Raw genomic sequence first — 22,319 nt, 5'->3', positions numbered from 1 at the left:
ATCTATTTATTATATAAAATTTAGTCATTTTCCTTTATCTTTAGTAAGTCTTGTCTCATGTTCGATTAGGGTTTTGGTTCCTTTTGTATTTAGAAAATACGTGTTGAGTCCGATTAGGACTAGGTTTCCTTTCTCTTTAGGAAACATATCTCGCATACAACAGGGACTAGGTTCGGAGTCCGATTAGCACTTGTGTGTTCCCTTTTATCTTTTAGAAAATATGTGTCGTGTCCAATATGAACTAGTATTCACCCATGGTAATAAATATGTACACATGGAGTCTTTGTAAATTAAATATAAATCAATACATGACTTTTCGGAGCATCGCCACTAGTTTCGATGAAGCAAGCTATCGAAGCATAGTTGTTTGTCTTTAAGATGTAAATTTGCTTCTGTCAACCCCCCAAGTAGATTTGATAGGACTTTATCGATTAAGTTCGATATTCTATCTAAATCTATTTGACGGTTTACCTAGAGTTTTGTGGTTATTCAAATCTGCTATGCACTTTTAGAGTTGATTATAGTTCCCCGATCATAGTTCATGCATGTTGTCAATCTATTCTATGTCCACAGTTGCTTTAAGTTGGATTTCATCTCGTTTCAGTCCAATCGGTCTTGCTGGTTGCTAATTATGAGTTTAGATTAGATTTTGAATGTGTACATAAACTATCTCATTAGAGTTCTAGCCAATAATATACCTAGTGGCCTATCGGTTGGATCATTAAACTCACAAACCGTTAGGTCAATCCCCAATCATGTTGATCATAACCCTATACTTAGGGACGGAGCTACTCATATTGAGGAACCCCCTCCGAAAAAGTTTTAGCTAGAGTTTATTAATTTTCACCACATATGCATTCCCCCTATCCAAATTTAGGCACTCGTTTCAATCTAATCTTAGTTCAAAACACTGAAAAACAAATGAGTAGAACCCCTCTCTATTTTTCTCTAGTTCCGCCCCTAGTTATACTATCTCGGTTCGGTCCGATCTATCAAGATTGCTTTCAACATAGTTAAAGGTTACTATCTGAATTGTCAGGTTTAGTAATCTAGGTCTTGAATTGTTATTAATTAAGGGTTAATGATGTTTAACATTAATTTGAATCTGTTTTCACTTGTCTCAGTCTTGAATTGTCTTGATTCAGTTTGATCTTCTAAGATTGTGATAAATGATTGTCAGTTCGATTAGCGTTTGTTAACACCAAAATTTGGTAAAATTTCGTATTGAATTTGGATAAGGAAAGGTGCAATCACCGATAGAAATTTTATCTGGAAGAGTTCGAATCCGACAGGAAATCGTGAAGACCAAGCCTTGGCGGCATAAATTTATCTGTTAATTAGAGTTAGTTAGGATTTTATTTTATCTCTAAGAGATTAGAGTCCGATTGGGACTTGTGTGTGTTTTATCTAGTAGGAGTTAGAGATAGAGTCCGCATAAGACTAGTTCGTTATTTCTTTTTATCTATTAGGAGTTGTATGTCGTGTCCAACACGGCCTAGCCTCAACCCGAGAGTATAAATATGTATGCCCAGGGTCATTGTAAATCATTTACATCAATCAATAAATCAATTACTCTCGGTGCATCGCCACCATCCTAACCGAGGTTTCAACTCCGGCGGAACTTGGCACCTGACGTGGGGCTGCTTCGTCTCGATCTCCGACGGAGGGGTAAGTCCTACGTTCCGCTGGGCCACGGTAATTGTTCAGCTAGATTAGAACTGTCTCGGTTCGGTCTGATCTTCTAATCTAGTTACGCGATTGCTAGTTATTGTATCAGTTTCAACTTAGATCACTTTCGTGTTTTGAGTTGAACTGGTCGACCACTTTGGACGATCTACATAGGTTTGATATTTGTTGTTTGACATATTCAATCTAGTACTGTCTCGGTTAGATCCGATCTAGTAGATTGCGTTTGTTAGATGGTTTATATCAGATCGATGCATTTTATTCATTGTTTTATCGGAGTACCAGCCGATAAATTATCGGTCATCGGCCCATTGGCTTGACAGTAATCTAGATCTATTTAGTATCTATCCTGACATTGCTAGGTTTAATCTTTAACTATCTCGGTTGAGTCCGATCTTCTATGACTATTCTTAGCAATCCAGGCTAGGTATTTTATAGATCTTGGTTGTTTGTCCGCCGTCTATAGCCGATGATTTTTGCCGATCTACATGCTTATCATATTTACATCAATAGAGTAGCCGATTGCTTTACTGCATTATTTTTATACCAATCGGCTTGATTTAGTTAGATCGACAGTTATTTATGTTACATCGGCTTATGAGAATTACATGGGAGTTGGGTTTAGCCAATTATAACACATGATTCATTGTTTATTCCAATTAATTCGTCTGTTTATTTATTAGCTTTATCGATCTTTATGTTTCATATGATCATATCGTGTTCGGCTGTATACTGTCTTGGTTAGGTCCAATCTCTGTACGTCTAGTTCGATCTGGTTATAGGGGCTCGTCCGATCGGCTAAGATTATGAGTAACTTGGCAGATTACGTCGGTCTAATATTTACTTTAAGTCTATTTCTAGTGAGTTTCTAGTTGATCCAAGCTTTTACAGCCGATCGTTCATACTATCGGCTAAACGCTGCTGCATCAGTATCCGATCGGCTGGATATTTAGTCACCTATCGGCTCGATAGCCGATCGGCTTGTTTTACGTTTATCTTGTCAGTTGCAGGATCAAACTGACTGGCACGCCCGCGCACACCTTCTAAGAATTTAGGTCCTGCACTGGAGCTGTCTAAGATTGACTCACATGCCTTCGTGTGTGACACGTTAGATCACATTTTTGATGTCAACAGCGTTGCACATGAATTGATTCTTAAGGTAATAACCTAGGCTTTTGTATGTGTAGTTCCATAAATAACTTTATTGACCCAAGCTCATTGGTATAAATGTTTGATAAATTCAGCGTTTATTAGTCCCAATCTTAAACTGTCCTGGTTTAGTTTAATCCTCTAAGATTGTTACCAATAATTTGTATGGTTCATCGACTGTTATACTTTGGTTTAGCCGATATAGTTTGTTTTACATTCATTACACCCAAATTACTATAAAGTTAGTTTATGCAATCGGCTAGGTCCTAGAGCATTATCGGCTAACGGGTCGATCGACTGCTTTAGGTTTAACTGTGTTTACTTTATTTTATATCTTATTAACTGACTAACACACATGTTTTCATCTAGTCATAATAAGAATTTAAGTATTGTACGGGATCGATACAATAACTCTCAGGACTTCGGGTATGAAACCGTTAAGGCTACAGTTCTAGTGTCAACAGCCAGTCAAATTGTTGTGGTCGCCTGGGCCAATGGCGCCCCAACCACATCTTTGGGCTGCGTCGTCGAATTGGGGCCGATTATACTTAAAAAATATATATTTTTAATCATTTCAATCTGCATAAATTTATTTATATGCTTTCTTGACGGCTTTAATTTGCTAAAAGTTAATAAAATTATATTTGATAACTCATAAAAATATTTTTTCTTCCGTTCAATATTTTCTCGTTACACCGTACAAAATTTTTCAAGTTATTAAATAAAAATTACGGTGGGAGCAGTAGAAAATGGTCTCGCTTATTTGTGTTGTTGGGTTCAAGGGGCAGGACCGACACGGACCCGATGGGCTTCGTCTCGGCCGCGGCGGACGCCGTGGTGGCGCTCTTCTCCTTGACCATGGCGGTGGCGGCCCCGCTGTTCGACTCCCAGGTCGTCCTCCCACGCCGCCTCTACCCGGCGCCTCTCGTCGACATCCACCGGTGGTTCGTCGCCGAGTTCGGCCACTACCTCGTCGCCGACCCCCCGCCCTTCTACCGCGGCCTCGTCTGGCTCGACCTCGCATTCCTCTGGCCGGTCTGCGTCGCCAACCTCTACGGTGTTCTCGCGCGCCGCCGATGGGCCGCAGCCACCTCCATCATGGCGGGCACTTACATGGTAACGTGATCGCTTTGTTGTCCTCGTATATATTGTCGCTCAAAATCTGTAAGTAATCTTTCAAAAAAAAAGTCGGTCATGATGATTTCCGTAGTTAAGTCGATTTCACTTAGTTTGGGCTAGTGCGTTTTGATCTCTACCGGTTAGGAATTAGGAATCAAGATGATTCTGGGCTGATTGATAGGAGAGATGGAGTTGACTAGTTATTTGAGGAAAATTCCACTGTTGTGCTACTTGTTTCCCTAATTGCTTGCTAGATTGATTGGATTCTACTTCATTCAGAGTTGTTTCAGTAGTCAATCAACTAGACGGGTGCAATCAATCTTAGTCTGCATCGACGACCTCTCCCACTATACGTGGGTGATGGTCCTCGATAGCAAGGGAGAGGCTGTGGACGCCATCAAGCGCACGCAGGCTGCTGCGGAGGCGAAGTGCGGCCACAAGTTGCGCGTCCTGCGCATCGACAACGGCGGCGAATTCACGGCGGCTGAATTCGCGTCGTACTGTGCCGATGAAGGTACTCACCGCCACTACTCCGCGTTGTACAGCCCACAGCAGAACGGCGTCGTTGAGCGGCGCAACCAGACGGTTGTGGGGATGGCTCGAGCCCTCCTCAAGCAGAGAGGAATGCCGACTCTCTTCTGGGGGGAGGCGGTGGTGACGGCCGTCTACATCCTCAACCGCTCACCTACCAAGGCTCCCGATGGCAGGACGCCGTACGAGGCTTGGCATGGGCGCAAGCTATCGGTCTCCCACCTGCGACTCTTCGGCTGCCTCGCGTTCGCCAAGGAGCTTGGCCACATCGGCAAGCTCGACGACAGGAGCACCCCAGGGGTGTTCATCGACTACACGGAGGGCTCGAAGGCCTACCGCATCCTCGACCCGGAGACACAACGTGTGCACACGGTGCGCGACGTGGTGTTCGACGAAGGGCGAGGATGGACATGGGACAAGACGGTGGACAACGGCTCTACTCTGACGTACGACGACTTCACTGTCGAGTACATCCACTTCAAGGAAGCTGGGGGAGTGGGCAGCTCCCATTCACCGAGCGTGCCTATCCCAGTCTCCGAGTCTCCACCAACTTCGGCACCCGCCACTTCAGCAGCGCCACGCTCTCGAGCCACGACTTCGGCTGCGCCGAGCTCTTCGCCGACACCACCACAGCCGGCGACCCCACGCACTTGCGCCAACAGCCACCCCTCAGGGCACGTCCGCACCAACACCAGCTCACGTGAAGCGCAGCCCGGTGCAGTTCGCTACTCCGCTCTCACATGATGAGGAGAGCATCGACGCCTACCATGATGGAGAGCCCCTGCGGTACCGTACGATGGAGGACCTCCTCGGCGACCAGCCGGTGCCGGTACTGGTGCCTCATGACCTGGAGGAACAGTTGCACCTTGCGTGCGACGACGGCGAGCCTCGGTCCTTCACAGAGGCCGAGAGACACGCGGCATGGCGCGCCGCGATGAAGGCAGAATTGGACGCGGTTAAGAAGAACTGCACCTGGGAGCTTGCTGACCTCCCTCATGGTCATCGTGCGATCTCTCTTAAGTGGGTGTTCAAGCTGAAGAGGGATGAAGCCGGAGCCATCGTCAAGCACAAGGCTCGCTTGGTGGCACGTGGTTTCGTGCAGCAGGAGGGGATTGACTTCGACGATGCCTTCGCCCCCGTAGCACGAATGGAATCCGTGCGACTCCTTCTTACGCTGGCAGCTTAGGAAGGCTGGCGCGTCCATCACATGGACGTCAAGTCGGCGTTCCTCAACGGCGACTTGAAGGAGGAGGTTTACGTGCACCAGCTGCCGGGTTTTGCGATCTCCGGCAAGGAGGGCAAGGTGCTACGCCTGCACAACGTTTTGTACGGCCTGTGGCAGGCACCGAGGGCATGGAATGCCAAGTTGGATTCCACGCTCAAGAGGATGGGCTTCGAGCCAAGCCCGCACGAGGCTGCTATCTACCGGCGGGGAAATGGAGGAAATACCCTGCTGGTCAGGTGTTTATGTTGATGACTTGGTGATCACCGGCACCAAGGATACGGAGGTGGCAGCGTTCAAGGAAGACATGAAGGCCACTTTCCAGATGAGTGACTTGGGGCCCCTCTCCTTCTATCTAGGGATCGAGGTGCACCAAGATGACTCTGGGATTACACTTCGCCAGCCTGCCTACGCCAAGCGCGTCGTTGAGCTAGCTGGGCTCAACGATTGCAACCCAGCCCTCACCCCGATGGAGGAGAGGCTGAAGCTGAGCCGGGACAGCACGTCGGAGGAGGTGGACGCTACGCATTACCGACGTCTTGTGGGGAGCCTTCGCTATCTCACCCACACACGACCGGACTTGGCGTTCTCCGTCGGCTACGTTAGTCGGTTCATGTAGCAACCGACGACGGAGCACCAGCAGGCTGTGAAGAGGATCATCCGCTACGTTGCGGGGACTCTCGACCACGGCCTCTACTACCCGAGGTGCCCTGGAAAATCACAGTTCATTGGGTACACCGATAGCGACCACGCCGGCGACATCGACTCTAGCAAGAGCACGAGCGGGATTCTCTTCTTCCTCGGCAAGTGCCTCGTTAGCTGGCAGTCGGTCAAGCAGCAGGTGGTGGCCCTATCCAGCTGCGAGGCCGAGTACATAGCGGCCTCCACTGCTTCGACCCAGGCACTCTGGCTTGCTCGACTGCTCGGTGATCTCCTCGGCAGAGACACTGGAGCGGTGGAGCTTAGGGTGGACAGCAAGTCCGCTCTAGCCCTGACAAGGAATCCCGTTTTTCACGAACGGAGCAAGCACATCCGGGTGAGGTACTACTTCATCCGAGGCTGCTTGGAGGAAGGGAGCATCAAGGCAAGCTACATCAACACCAAGGACCAGCTTGTGGATCTGCTTACCAAGCCCCTTGGGAGGATCAAGTTCCTTGAGCTTTGCTCCCGTATCGGGATGGCTCAACTTTCCCACAAGACGACACACAAGCCTTAGGGGGAGAATGAAGGAATAAGTCTTGGGCTATTTGGTCTTGGTCTTGTGGTGTCCTACCCTTGTTTTTTTAGCTTTCAGTTATTAGGACAGCATCTAGGACAGGTTGTTAGGATACTCTAGAGCAGGTGGTTAGGATACTCTAGGACAGGTTGTTGAGATACTCTAGAGCAGGTGGTTAGGATACTCTAGGACAGGTTGTTGAGATACTCTAGAGCAGGTGGTTAGGATACTCTAGGACAGGTTGTTGAGATGCTCTAGGACAACATCTCTTTAGACTAGTAGGCAGCTAGAAATATGTATCCAATCCTCCCTCGGGAAGGCATGACATTTGGTGATAAGCAAACAGAAAATTGCCTCAAGTTTGAGTGTCATCCTCTCACCAATGAGAGTAACAATTGAGATACTAACAGATCAAGCCATGATCCAGCCGAATCCTCGTACCAAACTTTACAATGATACTATCAATTAAATAAAATAATAAAGATATGGAATTGATTTTAATGCATTTTTTGTTCAAATTTATAGTTCTTAAACTTTGGAATGCAGAAATGAAAAGAAAAGTCTGATAGCCTAATAGGACAATCATAGGAATTGGATGACATTCCCTAGAATTCAGAATTCCTATGGGAGTTGAGAATACAGAGAAGTACCAAAAGAGGTTCCCACCGTGGCGATTAATTTGTGTTTTTCAAATATATGTCCTATGTCACAATGTTTAGGAGTCACTAGATTTGCCTCAAGCAGCTTTGGAACTTGGTGATTTTCAGCCTTCAGGCCCATTTGCTCAAGTGTGAGCTATCAAGATCCAACTGTTTGATGATTTGCCTTTTGTGCTTAGTTTCAGCTATGTTTTGGAGATATTTCTTGAGTTGGGTTTGTGGTATGCTGGTTAATCATTCATTCTATTCAATTTTTTGTTTGGTTTCTGTTGTAGTGATCACAAAATGACCTTATTGTCTTGAGAGCTTTCTGCAAAGCTGTGATGCATTTGCAGTGAATTCCTATTTCCAATGTGTATGTCAGTCTGTATGTTCCTTTACACATTTTGCATCATAGCTCAATTGATTGTTTATAAGGTTGGAAGTGCTAGGTAGTCTTATATGAACTATAGTTAGGTGACCTGTAATTTTACCTACATACTGGAGTGGGGTACATGGATGATGGTGTGGACTTCAATGTTGTACTTTGTTCATTTAAATTTCAAACAAATACTGGAGTGCGAGTTGTGACTTCTGAATGACAAGTTTGACAACTGATCTTGAACTACTTATACAAGTTGTTCGATTTCTGCGACCAGAAATGCCATTTCCAAGCTCAAGCTCTGTTTTTTTCCAAACTTTTTGCCGGGAAGGCCCCCGGAAGCCTCTCATGTTTAGGGAGAATGCAAAGTGGTAAACTTGATATCAAAAGGTGGAAACTATGGGAAGGGTGATGCGTACGAGGACCATAATGGTATTCCTCCACCGTGGGCAGTTCAAGGAACAAAACCATCAGATGGCATTATCTTCGAGGTGATGGGCTATATGGCTTCTTCTGCCGCTGGTAACATCACAACTGCATCAATAATTGGTGGGTATGTGTACCACGGGTCTATTGATCCCTGCTTTTATGGAAGCTATTATCCCTTCAGTCTTACAGTTTCACTATTATCAACAGTAAACCTGACCTTGAATGATTGTTTCAGGCATCTCATGTGGTGTTCGGTTAATAACTTAATATGGTGCAGGTACCTGTTTTCTGATATGTATACATCTGCCTTGTGGACTGGCATGGAGACAACTCATGGCACTGCCAAATATAATGCCAATGCCATTCACTTCAGATGCTCAAGAGGGTCACCAATGCCCTACAAGGCTGCAATGAGTCAAAAAACACTCTTGGCTCCATATTTTCGTTTGGCCAGGATAACAAGAAAGATGCATTTATCTTGATGAGCCAAGGTGTCTACCGAGTTGTGGAGCCTAGCTTTTGTGAATATGCCTGCCTGAGTATTGCTAGCACCAGAGTGATGCCTTCCAGTGGTAATTGAATGGTGGCATTGGTGAAATAAGTGATAATAAGTTTTGCAGTTTTGAGATCAGTTGCCTCTGGAGATCACTGCTGATGCATCTCGAGTATGTTCCTCCTACCAATGTGTATATTTGTTCATAGAGAAATTTTAATGTGCTTGAGAAAGTAGATATGTAACATATCAAACACTATATAAATACCCTTGTTCATATGTTCTTTTACAGAAAGCTTAATTGACTGTTTAGCTTGAGATATGGTAGTGCATAGCTAGAAGTGCAACGCCTGAGGCCGCGTTCGGCCATCCTACAAGTTTACTAAGCCTCTCTCGTTTTTCATGTGTACGCTTCTCGAACTGTTAAACAATGTACTTTTTACAAAAATTTTCTATAGAAATGTTGTTTTAAAAAATCATATTAATCTATTTTATATTTTTTTAGTAATTAATAATTAATTAATCATGTAATAATCTATTACTATATTTTTTGTAATTTTGCTTGGTTGCTGAACTGCCAGTGGAGTATATTTAGGTTGTGCGGTATTATATTGGTGTTCAGCTGAGGTTGTGATTTTAGATCTAATTGTTCTTTGATCAAGGCGAATGCACTGTGAGAGGTGGTAATTGACCAATGTTGGTGCTCTTTTTTCCCCATTATCTTGCTGGACTTTACACAACGCTCTTCTTAAATAGGCTATCTGAACGCTTTTGTTTACACAGGCCAAATTGGGATGCGTCTCAGGCCAAACGGTATTCTCGCTATCCCAATCTCCATGTTCAAGTTTGTTCCATTTTTCTGTGTGTTGCTAAAGTAACTCCGTTTCCTTAGGATACGAGAAAATGATCCATGTGGAGCTCATGTTGCGTCTAGCCGCTGCTACTATCTTCATGGCTTCTTCAGTACGAATCTGATTCTGATTCTGATATTGATCCATGTAACAGTTTTTTTTGTTATGTTTAACAACACCGGTACTTCACTGCACAGCTAAATCGGCAAGATTAGTTGCAGTATAATTTTACCGTTCAATCTAAAACTCAGTATTTAGATAGTCAGGGGTACTACAATTTTGCACTAAAAAATAGCTACAAAAATCTTACCCTAACAATTTTACCGTCCTTAATAAATTAATAGAAGACGTAAAACTCTAATATTTTCTCAAGTAACATAAAATTTGTTTTACTTACAGTTTACACCCGTTTGATATTAATAAACACTAATCAACACTCACTAGGTGCTCAATCATCAATCACTAGGAGCATTAATTTGTTGGACAGTCATTCCCTCAGTCGTCGGCGCCGAAGTCCGGCTCGGACGGCTTGGGCACGGGCATGAGGAGCTCCCCGGCCCGCCTGGAGCGCTGCCGGTGCACGCCGCGCATGGCGTTGGCGGCGAAGCGAGAGACCAGCATGGTGGTCCTGAAGCCGTACGAACGGGCGGCCCCCTCGTCCTCCTCCTCCCTCCGGCGCAGCTCGGCCGCCTTCCGCTTGAGGTGGCGCCTCCAGGCGGCCTGGATGTAGGTGGCCGCCCAGGTGCGCCACTGCTGCGAGTAGAAGCGGAACGTGTGCTGCACCTGCTTGCTGTGCATCCGGCGGAACTGGCCGGCGACGAACTTGAGCTCCTCGGCGTGCAGCGCGAAGGCCTCCACCTCGGAGAGCGCCATGACGGTGCGCGTGGAGGACGGGAGGCTGACGCCGGCCTTGGGGTCGAGCGCCCACGTGAGCAGCTCCTCCCCGCAGAAGTCGCTCTCCTCGAGGAGGCTCCGGTTGAAGAACCCCGTCCGGCCGCCGTCGGTGGTGATGCTCTCGAGGCAGCCGCGGATAATGAAGAGCATCTGGTCGACGGGGTCCCCCTCCCGGATGATGAACGTCCTCTCCGTGTAGAGCGCCGGGCGGAGGCGCTCGCAGATGGCGTCGAGGAGGCGCTCGTCCATGTTGGCGAAGAGCGGGACGCGGCGGACGAGGCCGAGGCAGAGGTGGCGCTTGATGTCGCGGCGGAGGTCCTTGGGGAGGTTCCCCACCAGCGCCTCCTCGTCGACGCCGCGGGTGTTGACCCACTTGTACGCGTCGTACCGCCGCACCCGCTCCCGGAGCTCCTGCGGCAGCAGCCGGTGGTGCATCCACTGCTCCGAGTCCCGCCGCTTCACCCGCATCTCCTCCAGCCGCACCGTCATCGACTGCAGGTACGTCTGGATGTTGCCGATCAGCATCGCCATCAGGATCAGCCCGAACGTCGCCAGGAATATCGAGAACAGCGCCTCCCCGGTGTAGATGCTCGTCTGCAGCCCCTGCCCCAGCGTGCTGCTCGTCCCAAATCATTTCAATTTCGATCCGAGTAAAATTTCAGTGGAAAAGCTAGCAGGAGGAGAGACGTCACGTACCTGAGGTTGGCGAGGCCCCACCAGAGGCAGTAGAGGAGCTTGGAGGTGAAGTCGTCGGACTTGATGACCTCCGACTTGACGGCGGGGGTGTAGATGCCGTAGTTGAAGGGCATGTCGCCGTCCGCCTTGGGCTCGCAGGTCTCGTTGATGTACTGCCGGGTGATGGTGCGCCACTCGAGGAACCCCTTCTGGTGGTCGTTGCCGCAGTACATGTAGATCTTGTTGCACCCCGGGAACTCGCTGCACGCCTTCTTCCAGCAATCGCTCACCCTCTCGATCGACAGCAGGTACCAGAACGCCCCCACGATCTGCAACGCAGTTCGATCCATCCATGGATGATGCATGGCCGGCCGGCGATCTTGATTGATCTTCTTCAGGTGATGTGTTTTTGAGTACGTACGTGGCTGGCGAGCATGTACCAGAGGAGGTAGTAGGCGGCGCCGGCGTAGGCGGACTCGGCGAAGGCGCCGCTGGTGCGCTTGAGCTCGGAGGAGAGGGGGTAGATGCGGACGACGCGGGGGACGTACTGGAGGAAGACGATGAAGAGGAGGGCGTCCTTGGTGGAGAGGACGGCGGCGCCCTTGGAGCGGTGGAGGAACTTCCAGATGACGATCTGGGGGAGCGGGAGCACGGAGAGGAGGTCGGCGACGAAGAAGCGGCGGAAGTAGCGGGCGGCGATCTGGGCGGTGTCGATGACGAGCTCGCCGCGGCCGAACACGCGGGAGGAGGGCGCGATGTAGGCGGTGCGGAACTGGAGCGCGATGCGGGCCAGGAAGAAGAGGTCGAAGACGGTGCGGACGACGCTGGCGGAGATGGCCAGGTCGCGGCCGATGCCGACGCACAGGTTGCCGCCGTTGGCCGTCACCTGGGGCACGTAGAAGAACACCGGGTCGACGGCGATGGAGACGATGCACGAGACGACGAAGCTGCGGTTCAGCCGCACCAGCACCCGGTCCTGCGGGTCGAAGATCTTGCGGGAGGTGTTCTTCAGGTCCTCCTGGAACACCACCGCCATGGCCGCCCCCGTCCGCAGCGACCGCCCCAGCGTCCGCAGCTGCGCCGACCCTTGCGTGATCATCCCCCGCGCCAGCGCCTCCGGCTGCGCCAGCCGCCGCAGCGACACACCCCCGCCGTACTCGATGTGGAACGCCGACCGCGGCGCCCCGCGCTCCCCGCCGCCGCCGCCGCCGGCGGCGGCGGCTCCACCAGACCCGTACGACATCTCGTCCTCCCAAGTCTAGCTACAAACAAAAACGCGAATAAAAAATGCGGTGGCCGCCGCCGCTGCAGCCGAACATGTCGCTCCTCGACTATCCATCGGATTCATGGCGACGCCATTAATCAGCCAAATCTTCTTCTCCCTGGAATGTTTTTTTTTTTGCCCCAAATGAAAACGCGCTCCGGATTGGAGTGGGAGGCACAAACGAGTGGACGGACGAACGGACGGAAGCGCGCGCGGCGCGAGCAACGCGGCGAACCTTTTGCTTTTGGGCCGAAGCGTGGGCCACCAACCGCCCAGCCCAACCCACAGAAGCGGCTAGAAGCGCCGGCCACCGTCCGATCCGATCCGCGCATCTCGCCTCGAGGCCTTGAGACCTTGCCGTCGTCGTCGTCTCCGCCGCCGCACCCCCAAAACCCTCGCTAAACCTGCCGCCGCCGTCGGAAATGCGCGTCCTCCTGCCGCGGCTGCCGCGGGGGCCGCGGCAGCGGCCGGAGCTGCACGTCCCGGCGAGGGGGCTGCTTGAGGCGAGGGTGCCGTGGGTGCGCGACCGGGCGCTGGACCACGTGGTGGAGCGGGAGCGCCACCTCGTGCCGTTCCTCCTCGCCAAGGACGCGCTCCTCTCGGCGGCGGCTGCGCCGCCGCACGCCGTGCCTCTCCACTCGCTGCCGTCCACCATCCCGTTCCCGTTCCGCCCGCTCCGCTTCCTCCGGCTCTACCCGTCGGCCTTCGCGCTCTCGCCGCACCCGGTCGCCGTCTCCCCGACGCCCCGGCTCACCTCGCTCCATGCCGCCGAGGCGCAGGTCCTCGACTCCACCCGCCCCGACGCCGCCGACCGCCTCCTGCGCCTCCTCATGCTCGCGCCTGCCCGCGCGCTCCCGCTCCACCTCGTCGCCCGCCTCCGCCTCGACCTCGGCCTCGCCCCCGACTTCCCCCGGTCGCTCCTCCCCAACTACCCGGACTACTTCGCGCTCTCCCGCGACGGCGCCCTCCTCGAGCTAGTCTGCTACCGGAAGGACCTCGCCGTGTCGGCGATGCAGTCCTACGCGCAGCGCACCGGCGGGTACAAGGTCGGCGACGCGGTCCCCTTCCCGCTCTCGTTCCCGCGGGGCTTCGAGCTCGACAAGAAGGTACGCAAGTGGTTGGACGACTGGCAGAGGCTGCCGTACATCTCGCCATACGAGGATGGCTCCCACCTGACACCAAGAAGCGACATCACGGAGAAGAGGACAGTGGCGGTTCTGCACGAGGTGCTGAGTCTCACTGTGGGGAAGAAGATGGAGAAGGAGATGCTCGTGAAGCTTGGTGAGGCACTGCGGCTGCCGCCGGGTTTCAGGAAGGTGATGGCAAGGCACCCGGGGATTTTCTACCTGTCCCATAAGCTGAGGACCCAGACGGTGGTGCTCAGGGAGTCATTCCGGCGGCATTTGCTGGTCGACAAGCACCCAATGATGGGGATAAGGTACCAGTACCTGCATCTGATGCATATGGGGCAGGAGGAGGCCGGGAAGCGCAAGGGCAAGGATCGAAAGACAAGTCGCGGTGAGCAGATGATAGGGGAGGAGTTTGGTGCAGATGGGGAGAATGACGAAGACGAAGAAGGGTATGATGATGATGACGAGGAGGAGGAGGAGGAGGAGGAGGAGGATGAGGATGAGGGTGATGAAGAGGACATGGACTCTGGTGTGGCTTCAGGTGACGAGGATAGCGACGACGATGATGTTGATGGTACTGATCATGCCGCAAAAGTATAGAACTAGAGGGAGGATACTAATCACAGGTTGAAACTGCCGTCCGGGATGCAAATGGTCTTCAAGATAATTTTGGTGCGGTGTGTCACTCCATGAATAATCACAGTTTGAAATTGGAGCTTGCATTGCAGATGTTGACATTGGAGTTCGAGTTGCGAATGGTCTTCAAGATGATTTGGGTGGCAGCCTGTCACTCCATGATTACACATTTACATAGGTAACAGTTGGCAACAAAATGTATAATCAACTCCCATGGTAGGGAGAAATCCTGTTTGGAGGATGGAATATTTGGCTGCTCTATCAACTAGTTGAGTTGGCTGCTCTATCAAGTAGTTGAGTATCAGGTTGGGTGCAGCATTCTTGTATTATGTGGATTCACTTGAGTTTTGTTCTTTTTCCCATACATGTCTTAGTTTGTTAAGTAGTATTGTACTCTTATGATAGCCTATATGATGCTGTTTCATTCTTTCCGTTCAGTTCACCAATAATATTTATTCTAGCTATAATATTCCACGCATATATGCGCGTATTGTCTTTACCAGAATTGCGTTGTATTTATGCCAATTCAATCGAGGAATTTCATTCTTGTTCGAATTGTCGATAAAAATTCTTGTAGTACAAAATCTATAGCCAAACATATATGTGCTCTGGTTCTGGTTTCACATCTTATTCAAATGTGGACAATTTAAAAGTAATATCGTTCTAGTGTTCATGGGACAAGGTTGCTCTGATGTAGATGGTCGTGTAAAAATAATAACAGAAGATAAGCTAAAATAGGAAAAGTCTCATATTTGACTCCAAAGCAAACAGCTCTATAAATGGTCGATCTAAAGATGATGGGTTCGTTTCTGCCACTAAAGATTAGGATCATCGCATGCCCATTCTCTCTTTGCATTCCTCAATTTGTCGCCATGGTATTTACATAGGTTAACGACAAAATATCCTTATCAATCGTTGTTATTATGGTTGCCCCTGACTCGATTTCAACTTTTCAGCAATGATACCATCTGTCTCAATGGGCATGCACACTTTTGAACCTGGATATCTTTGCTTTGCTTTTCGAGGTAGAAGTTAAAAACCACTAATATTATCTCCATGCTAATGCTACGGCTATGGTTACTAATGTGAGGATATTCTCAGTCCCATCAAAATTTACAATGTCCTATTTAGGTAAGATAGACGCAACTCTTCTACAAACAAAGTTCTAGTTAAATATCTATATTTTGACGTCACTGAATGATTTGGATTATTCTTTTTGATGAACGTATTGGATATAGAAAGCAACATGCATTTTCAATTCTCATCTTAGGCCCTGTTTAGTTCCCATCGAATCTTTGGACACCTAAATGAAGCATTAAATATACATGAACATTAAAACTAATTACACAGTTATGGGAAAAATCGTAAGACGAATATTTTGAGCCTAAGAGCATCTCCAAAAGATGCCTAATATAAGTCCCAAAAATAAATATTGACATTAGAGGCTAAAAATGTTGCTCCAACAGCTTCCCAAATTAACTCCCAAATTTTTAGTAGCCCCAAACACTAACCTATTTTGACCCAAATCCAACATTTTCAGCTGGTCTGCTCCACGACGTCGTCGCCCTCAGGCCAGCTCCAGCCACCATTGCAGCAGTAAGTCTTCCTCTCTCTATTTTTGTATATAAAAGTAAAGTTTGTTTATTAGTTGCATAATCCAATGTCCTTGACTACGATATGAATAGGCTAATACCAAAAAATCAATCCCAGAAACATTATGCAACCAAAATTAGTGAAGAATGAGAACTTAGCTACAAATGTTATCCATTCTACATATTTGAATCTTTGGCTTAGAAAATTTCAATTACTACCGGTATACACAATATAATAACTATAGTTAGAAACAGACTTATCCAATTGATCTAAATAAATCCTTGTGACAATTGCTATGCAGTACTAATTGGGTGATCTGTTAGCTTAGTATTTGCAATATGCATAAATAGATTGTAGGCTCATTATCTTAAAAAGGTTTAGTTTCTGGATTTTCAGGTCCTTGTGAGTTGAGATGCTCCAATGCACACGCAGTGCATAGAAAGTTGCAGAAGTTCATGGAAAGAGCATTTGCCAATCACTTTTATCCATTTATACATTAAATTATTTACTGTCCAAAAGTGCCCAACATTTTCTTCTAATGGTATCTCATGTCATGTACCTTAAGTTAGAATTCTATCGTTGAACATTTGTCAATTTATATTCTCAAATTATCCTGGATGTAATATATATTTTTGAATTCAGAATGAGTTGCCAGTATTGTTATGTTTGACTCATGCATATGCTGGAATGGTTGTTGCAAAGGGCCATAATCATGAGTTGACATATTTAAAATTTTTGGGACTATATTTCTAGACACTTCTTGGAGATGGGGATGTTTTTTTGACTCCAAAATTTATTGGCTAACCCTCAATCAAGATTTTCAGGAGCTAATTTTTAGCATCCTATTAGAGATGCTCTAATTAAAACATGATTAGCCATAAATACTACAGTAACCAACATATAGTAATAACGAATTAATTATGATTAGTCATAAATGCTACAGTAACCAATATATGCTAATAACGAATTAATTAGACTCAAAAATTCACCTCATGGTTTCCAAACGGAATCAAAAATTTGTTTTATAATTAGAATACGTTTAATACTATAAATGTATGTCAAAAACTTGATGTGATGTTTTTGCAAACTAAACATGGCCTCAGCTTTCCACGAGGAAAAAAAGCTGGAGCCGTGCATGCCAGACAAAAAACATACCCAATGTCAATAAAACTGAGGGAACCTCCACGCCCTCAACTGGCATATGTTCCCGTTTGACAGGTAAAACGAGGAAGAACAAAACGATTTCTATAGCACTAGCAAGCTCACTGCTACACATTATTGACAGACAGTAAGATTTCAAGATGTAGGAACATAAAAGGGAGTAAACAAAACTAAAACAAGCAAACTACAGTACCGTACATGCCTGGTATCCTACATGAAGCACCTGATCTAAGAAGAGGAAGCTAAAGAGACAGCTGATAAGCATAGGCACTAGACAAGAGAAGGGAGTCTGGACAGTCAGATTCGCGGGAAGCGAGAAGGTCCTCTTCTCCGAAGGAACTCAGGGATCTCCACCATGCTGCCTTCTGCAGAGGATGGGCGTCGTCCGTTGTCGCCTTGCATTTGTTGGTCACCCTTCAGTTGCCAAAGTTGAAACCAGGTAAGTATTCCTCACAGAACTTGGGCCAGCAGTTATTGAATTGCATTTACCTTTGAGGTGCGACCTTCTGGTTCATCTTGACGTTTGAAGCCAGTAGCAATCAGGGTTATGCTCACCTGCACGCAGGAACAAAATTAGGTGCCGGCATATTTTCAGGTACAAACCAAATGGTGGTTGAATCGCATCTGAGTTGCCAAATTTGTGGCGTATTTTTGGGCACAAACCAAATTGGGGGTAAATCATATCTGAGTTGCCAAATTTGTGGAAACTAATGAGCAATGGCAGAGAACTAAACCACAATGTTATCTATATTGGACAAGAAATTATATTGAAACAAAATTGGATATGGCACTGAATGAGAGTTTTATGATGAGAGCACCAAATATAAACTCATGCATAAGTTGAACAATATTTTCAAAATATTTAAAAAGAACACCATAGGCTGTGTTCTTTTGGTTGATGAAAGATTATCTAATTTTTTATAGCTATTTAATAGTATATAAACGATGAAATTAACTACTACAAAATTGAAAATTTACTCAACAAAGGTAAGATGATGAACACCTATAAAGAAACTTTTTTTCACCATTTAGTAGTTTGGAAAGCACGGGCATGCAAAAGTCGAGGAATAATATGGTCCAAAAGAACACAAATACCAAAGAGAAAAACTTGTCTGACTTACCTGGCCATTGAGTGATGGGTCTATGACAGCACCAAATATCAGATTGGCATTCGGATCAACAAGGTCATAAATGATTTCAGCAGCAGCATTTACCTAAAAAATTAAGGAAAAGGTTACAAAATAAGCGATTTACCTGAAGCAATATGCAATAAACAACAAAATTAACATCAAGGTTCCCTTTTGCAATAAATGTATTACAGTAACTATGTAAGCTATGTTAGAAACTTTAAGAAAATCTCAATTGAGAAAAGAAACAACGCAGGCAAAAGACGAACGAAAGTAGTTTCATCATATCAATTATAGACTTCCAAATAGATCAACCATTCAGGTCGAACATAATTCAGATATATGGCATTGAACCCCTCTAAAGAAGTTTGTGCTATGCGTAATGCTGTAATTGTGAGAGCTAGCATTGATCAGCCTGTCTTCTGGGCTATCTCAATATCTCAAAATCAATAACTTTCACTGAATGTTATGCTTGCATAAAAACATAAAAACTTCAGTTGCTGTCTCTTAACATAATATGTGAGCAAGATGAACCAAACCTCCAACAAAGTCATATCAGCTCCTCCAGTGATATTCCACACAATGCCTGTAGCTCTCTCAATTCCAATGTCTAGCAGTGGTGACTGAATGGCATTAAGAGCAGCATCTCTTGCTCTTGACTTCCCTGAAAATTCATGGTAACACGCTAAAAATAAAGTATGCGTGAAATACAAAGCCCCTTTGTGGAAACAACTAGACTATAGAATTAGAAATTTAAGGTAAGCATAATTCATCACTCTCCATGCCCATTGATTAGTTCTTACACAAAAAATGAACGTTTTTTTCTAAGAATAATGTTAGCATACCATTCTCTTCATTATCCCTTTTATAATACAAATCCCTGTTGCACTTTCCACTTATAAATAATGAAATCAGGGTAAGAAAAAGAGGTAGAGTGCCTTATTAATACAGGGAACTTATTAGCAGGTTGAATCTTTATTGGGGCTTAACTGGGAAGAAATTGTTACTCAGTGCGTAAAAAAACTATCTTGGGAAACTTATACTGTTGAACGGTGTGAAGGAAGAGCAAGGACATATACTTGATGCCAGAAAGAGGAAAACAAAAAATGACAAGAAAGTACATATTTAGTGCTCACATATGAGGAATTGGTTGATGCTATTTACTTGATGCCAGAAGGGGAAAAGCAAAAATCACAAAGCTGAGCAATAGCTTTCAAATTTTGATGGCACACAAGGTGACTCTTACTATGTAGCATGGTATTAAAAAGCATACGCTAATATCAGGCTTCAGGCAATCACTTCTCTCTAATAGCCATGTAATGGTTTTGCCAACTAAAAGGTTTAAAAAAACTGAACAAAGGATGGGATCAGATCATAAATTATTGTGAGATATGATAATTTCAGCAAGTACTAAGTACATAACCAAAAGAAAATTTAAGAATATATTCAAAAGAATACCTGTAGCAGTTCCGATACCCATCAGAGATGAGCCTGCATTTTGCATGATTGCTCGAACATCAGCAAAATCAACATTAACCAACCCAGGAACCTGCAAAGGAGAGGAATCAATTAAATTTCTACAAATAACCAATCCATCATACTTCAGCATGTCAATTGTCACTACTATAACGATGGTGTTAAATTCAGATAGTAATTTACCGTGACAATGTCAGAGATACCACGAATTCCTTGGCGAAGAACATCATCAGCCAAGTTGAATGCTTCAGTTACTGGAGTATTTGGAGAAACAGCAGACAACAGCTTGTCATTTGGGATAACAATGAGGGTGTCCACACTATTTCTCAAGGCTGCTATTCCTTCTTGAGCCTGGACTGCCCGCCTCCTCCCTTCAAAAGAGAATGGTGTTGTCACGATGCCAACGGTCAGTATACCCATGGACTTGGCGATTCCGGCAATTACAGGGGCACCACCCGTACCAGTACCTCCACCCATCCCAGCCTGCAGTTTGGAGACCAAAAGACTTCAATGCATAATGATTTCACATATGAAAAACAATCTAGGGTGTAATCATTTACCGTGACAAAAACCATATCAGCACCATATAGAGCATCCTGTATGGACTCCACGCTCTCTTTGGCTGCATTCATCCCAATGTCAGGGTTTCCACCTGCGCCTAGACCCCGAGTCAGCTCCTGCCCAATCTGCAACCTGTTCTGCGGATGGACCGGGGACATCCTTATCGCCTGCACATCGGTGTTCACAATCCAGAACTCAACACCGTTCATGGAGCTCTCAATCATCCTGTTGACAGCATTGGAGCCTCCTCCCCCGACTCCGATTACTTTGATCTTGGCCCCGTCGTAACCATCCTGATCCGACGGCACACCCAGCCCCTCCAGCGGGCTCCCATTCAGAGCTTCTTTCCTCGAGGCGACATCCTCGTCGCCGTGCTCGCCACGGAGCAGGGTCACCTCAGGGTGGAGGTCCAAGAAGGATTCTTTCTTCTGGAACGAGCTAGCGTTGCGAGGCCTTGTCGCGCCCGCACAGCACCGGAACCGCGAGCGGGCCAAGGCTCCGGCCAGAGGCCTTCTCCCAGATGCAGCCGCCTTCCCGGCATCGCTCCCCCGGCCAGGACACGGCGGAGCGAGGCGAGTGCAGCACGGTAGCTGCGCAGCCGCCATCTCGGTAAAGCCCTAACAGTCTCTGGAGGCAGGGGCGGACCTAGATCGGAGCATGGGGGGTTGGAGAATCCCTCCCTGAAAAAAAAAGAGAGAGAAAGAAAAAGATTTGGAGTAGGGTTAGATCGGCGGCGAAGAGGAGACGAGGAGGCGGAAACCCCAAGAGTTATCCAAGCGAGCTAGGGTTTATCAGCGCCACCGACAGAACAAACCTGCAACCCCGGCCTGGAACTCCGGATTGACGGGTATAGCCTCCGGCAGGGCGGCGTGCAACGGCGGTGAGGGAGATGGAAGGGCCGGTGACCGCCCCTCGCCGCCGGCGAGGACCAAGAATCAAGAAACTCCAACAATCAAATCACTCCGCAAGATTCAGCGCGCCACACAGATTGGAGAGCAATGCGGCGCGGGGGACCGGACGCAGATTGGAGAGCAGGCGGCGGCGCGCGGGGAGGTCGGGAGGGCGGCCCGTCGGCGCGGGTTTTGGGGATAACGGAGCGGAGGAGGAGGGAGGGAGTGGGGGAAGGGCACTGGTAGTCTGGTTCCACCACACCACACTACACTCCCAGCCTACCACACTCTGGCACGCGCAACGCACGACGACATTGGCATTGGCAGCGGAGACGGAAAGGCCGGGGGAGGTGGCGACGGCCATGGCCAGGTGAGGTGGGTGGCCCATGGACAGCGAAAGCGTTGGCCGGGTTCATGGCCTCGCTCACGTCACGCGGATCGGTTCGGTTCGGTCACTCCATTGGTTCCCCCCGCGGAGGAGGAGGAACGTCCGACCGGACCGACCCAGACTGACTGACCTTTCACCTACTAGGCGTGCCGCGTGCGTACGTACTAGTCTAGTACAAATATTCCACTCGAGGCCCATCCTCAATTCATCCCAAATGAAAACAGGGCCGGGCCGAGTCGCCCAAGCACCAGCCCGTTGATGTTACAAATTGGAAAAGGTTTACACAAAGTCCCTCAACTTAACCTAAAGTCCCTCAAATTAACTCAAAATCAAAAATGTATACCTCTAAACTCACATCAAGGTTTCCTTGGAGTAGTGACTCTATTTTTGTCCGGTTTCGATGATGTGCCGTACAGTGGACCCCACGTGTCAGTAGCCCTTTTTCCCCCTTTTTTTTCTTTCTCTTCCTTCTCTCTCATGCTCTCCTCTCTTTCTTCTTCCTCTCTTCACAGGGGGCATGGGCAGCGGCAACTGGTCGGATTGGGCGCACGGCGACGGCCAGCCCAGCTTCGTAACTGCGGGAGTGCGCTGTCGGTGGACGCAGCGAGGTAGGCGTCGTCAACGTTGCGGAGGTTCGGCTATGGCTTGATCTCGATGGAGGGCGACAACGTCTTGGTGACAATCACCGTTGTGAGCAGCGATTGCTACTCCAGGATGAAGAAGTCGCTGCTGATAGTCATCAGCGAGCTGCACTGCGACCGGTGCACCGGCTTCCACGCGTTGTCGTCACCACCAGCCTCGCAGATAA

At 47.7% G+C, this 22,319-nt stretch overlaps 3 protein-coding genes across 3 annotated transcripts; 1 reads left to right on the top strand and 2 right to left on the bottom strand.

The window, feature by feature from the left end:
• Window positions 1–9,854: 9,854 nt before the first annotated feature.
• On the bottom strand, window positions 9,855–12,666 carry LOC102701252 (probable cyclic nucleotide-gated ion channel 6). The gene is made up of 3 exons (XM_006651571.3): window positions 11,707–12,666; window positions 11,307–11,614; window positions 9,855–11,226 (listed from the first exon to the last, which is right to left on the bottom strand). The coding sequence occupies exons 1-3, from the start codon at window positions 12,526–12,528 to the stop codon at window positions 10,212–10,214; spliced, it is 2,145 nt and encodes a 714-aa protein (XP_006651634.2). The 5' UTR covers window positions 12,529–12,666; the 3' UTR covers window positions 9,855–10,211.
• Window positions 12,667–12,790: 124 nt separating this feature from the next.
• Window positions 12,791–14,836, top strand: LOC102700978 (protein WHAT'S THIS FACTOR 9, mitochondrial-like). The gene has a single exon (XM_006651570.3). It carries the CDS (start codon window positions 12,972–12,974, stop codon window positions 14,277–14,279), a length of 1,308 nt encoding a protein of 435 aa, XP_006651633.2. The 5' UTR covers window positions 12,791–12,971; the 3' UTR covers window positions 14,280–14,836.
• Window positions 14,837–16,986: 2,150 nt separating this feature from the next.
• On the bottom strand, window positions 16,987–21,424 carry LOC102717968 (cell division protein FtsZ homolog 2-1, chloroplastic). The gene is made up of 8 exons (XM_006650281.3): window positions 21,048–21,424; window positions 20,233–20,913; window positions 19,856–20,155; window positions 19,655–19,745; window positions 18,736–18,860; window positions 18,191–18,283; window positions 17,559–17,624; window positions 16,987–17,483 (listed from the first exon to the last, which is right to left on the bottom strand). The coding sequence occupies exons 2-8, from the start codon at window positions 20,836–20,838 to the stop codon at window positions 17,367–17,369; spliced, it is 1,398 nt and encodes a 465-aa protein (XP_006650344.1). The 5' UTR covers window positions 20,839–20,913; window positions 21,048–21,424; the 3' UTR covers window positions 16,987–17,366.
• Between the last annotated feature and the right edge of the window lie 895 nt (window positions 21,425–22,319).

The sequence above is a fragment of the Oryza brachyantha genome, chromosome 3 (genome assembly GCF_000231095.2).
Source record: "Oryza brachyantha chromosome 3, ObraRS2, whole genome shotgun sequence".
NCBI classification, from domain to species: Eukaryota; Viridiplantae; Streptophyta; class Magnoliopsida; order Poales; family Poaceae; genus Oryza; species Oryza brachyantha.
This window is presented reverse-complemented; position numbering and strand designations above follow the sequence as displayed.

Excerpts from the sequence above, each read along its gene's own strand:
- LOC102701252 (XM_006651571.3), bottom strand. The coding sequence starts at position 12,528 with ATGTCGTACGGGTCTGGTGGAGCCGCCGCCGCCGGCGGCGGCGGCGGC. Across the intron at positions 11,615-11,706 it reads GGTACATGCTCGCCAGCCAC|ATCGTGGGGGCGTTCTGGTA; the intron begins GTACGTACTCAA and ends ACTGCGTTGCAG. Across the intron at positions 11,227-11,306 it reads TGGGGCCTCGCCAACCTCAG|CACGCTGGGGCAGGGGCTGC; the intron begins GTACGTGACGTC and ends TGGGACGAGCAG.
- LOC102700978 (XM_006651570.3), top strand. The coding sequence starts at position 12,972 with ATGCGCGTCCTCCTGCCGCGGCTGCCGCGGGGGCCGCGGCAGCGGCCG.
- LOC102717968 (XM_006650281.3), bottom strand. The coding sequence starts at position 20,838 with ATGGCGGCTGCGCAGCTACCGTGCTGCACTCGCCTCGCTCCGCCGTGT. Across the intron at positions 17,625-18,190 it reads ACCCATCACTCAATGGCCAG|GTGAGCATAACCCTGATTGC; the intron begins GTAAGTCAGACA and ends TCCTGCGTGCAG. Across the intron at positions 17,484-17,558 it reads CAGAAGGTCGCACCTCAAAG|GGTGACCAACAAATGCAAGG; the intron begins GTAAATGCAATT and ends TGGCAACTGAAG.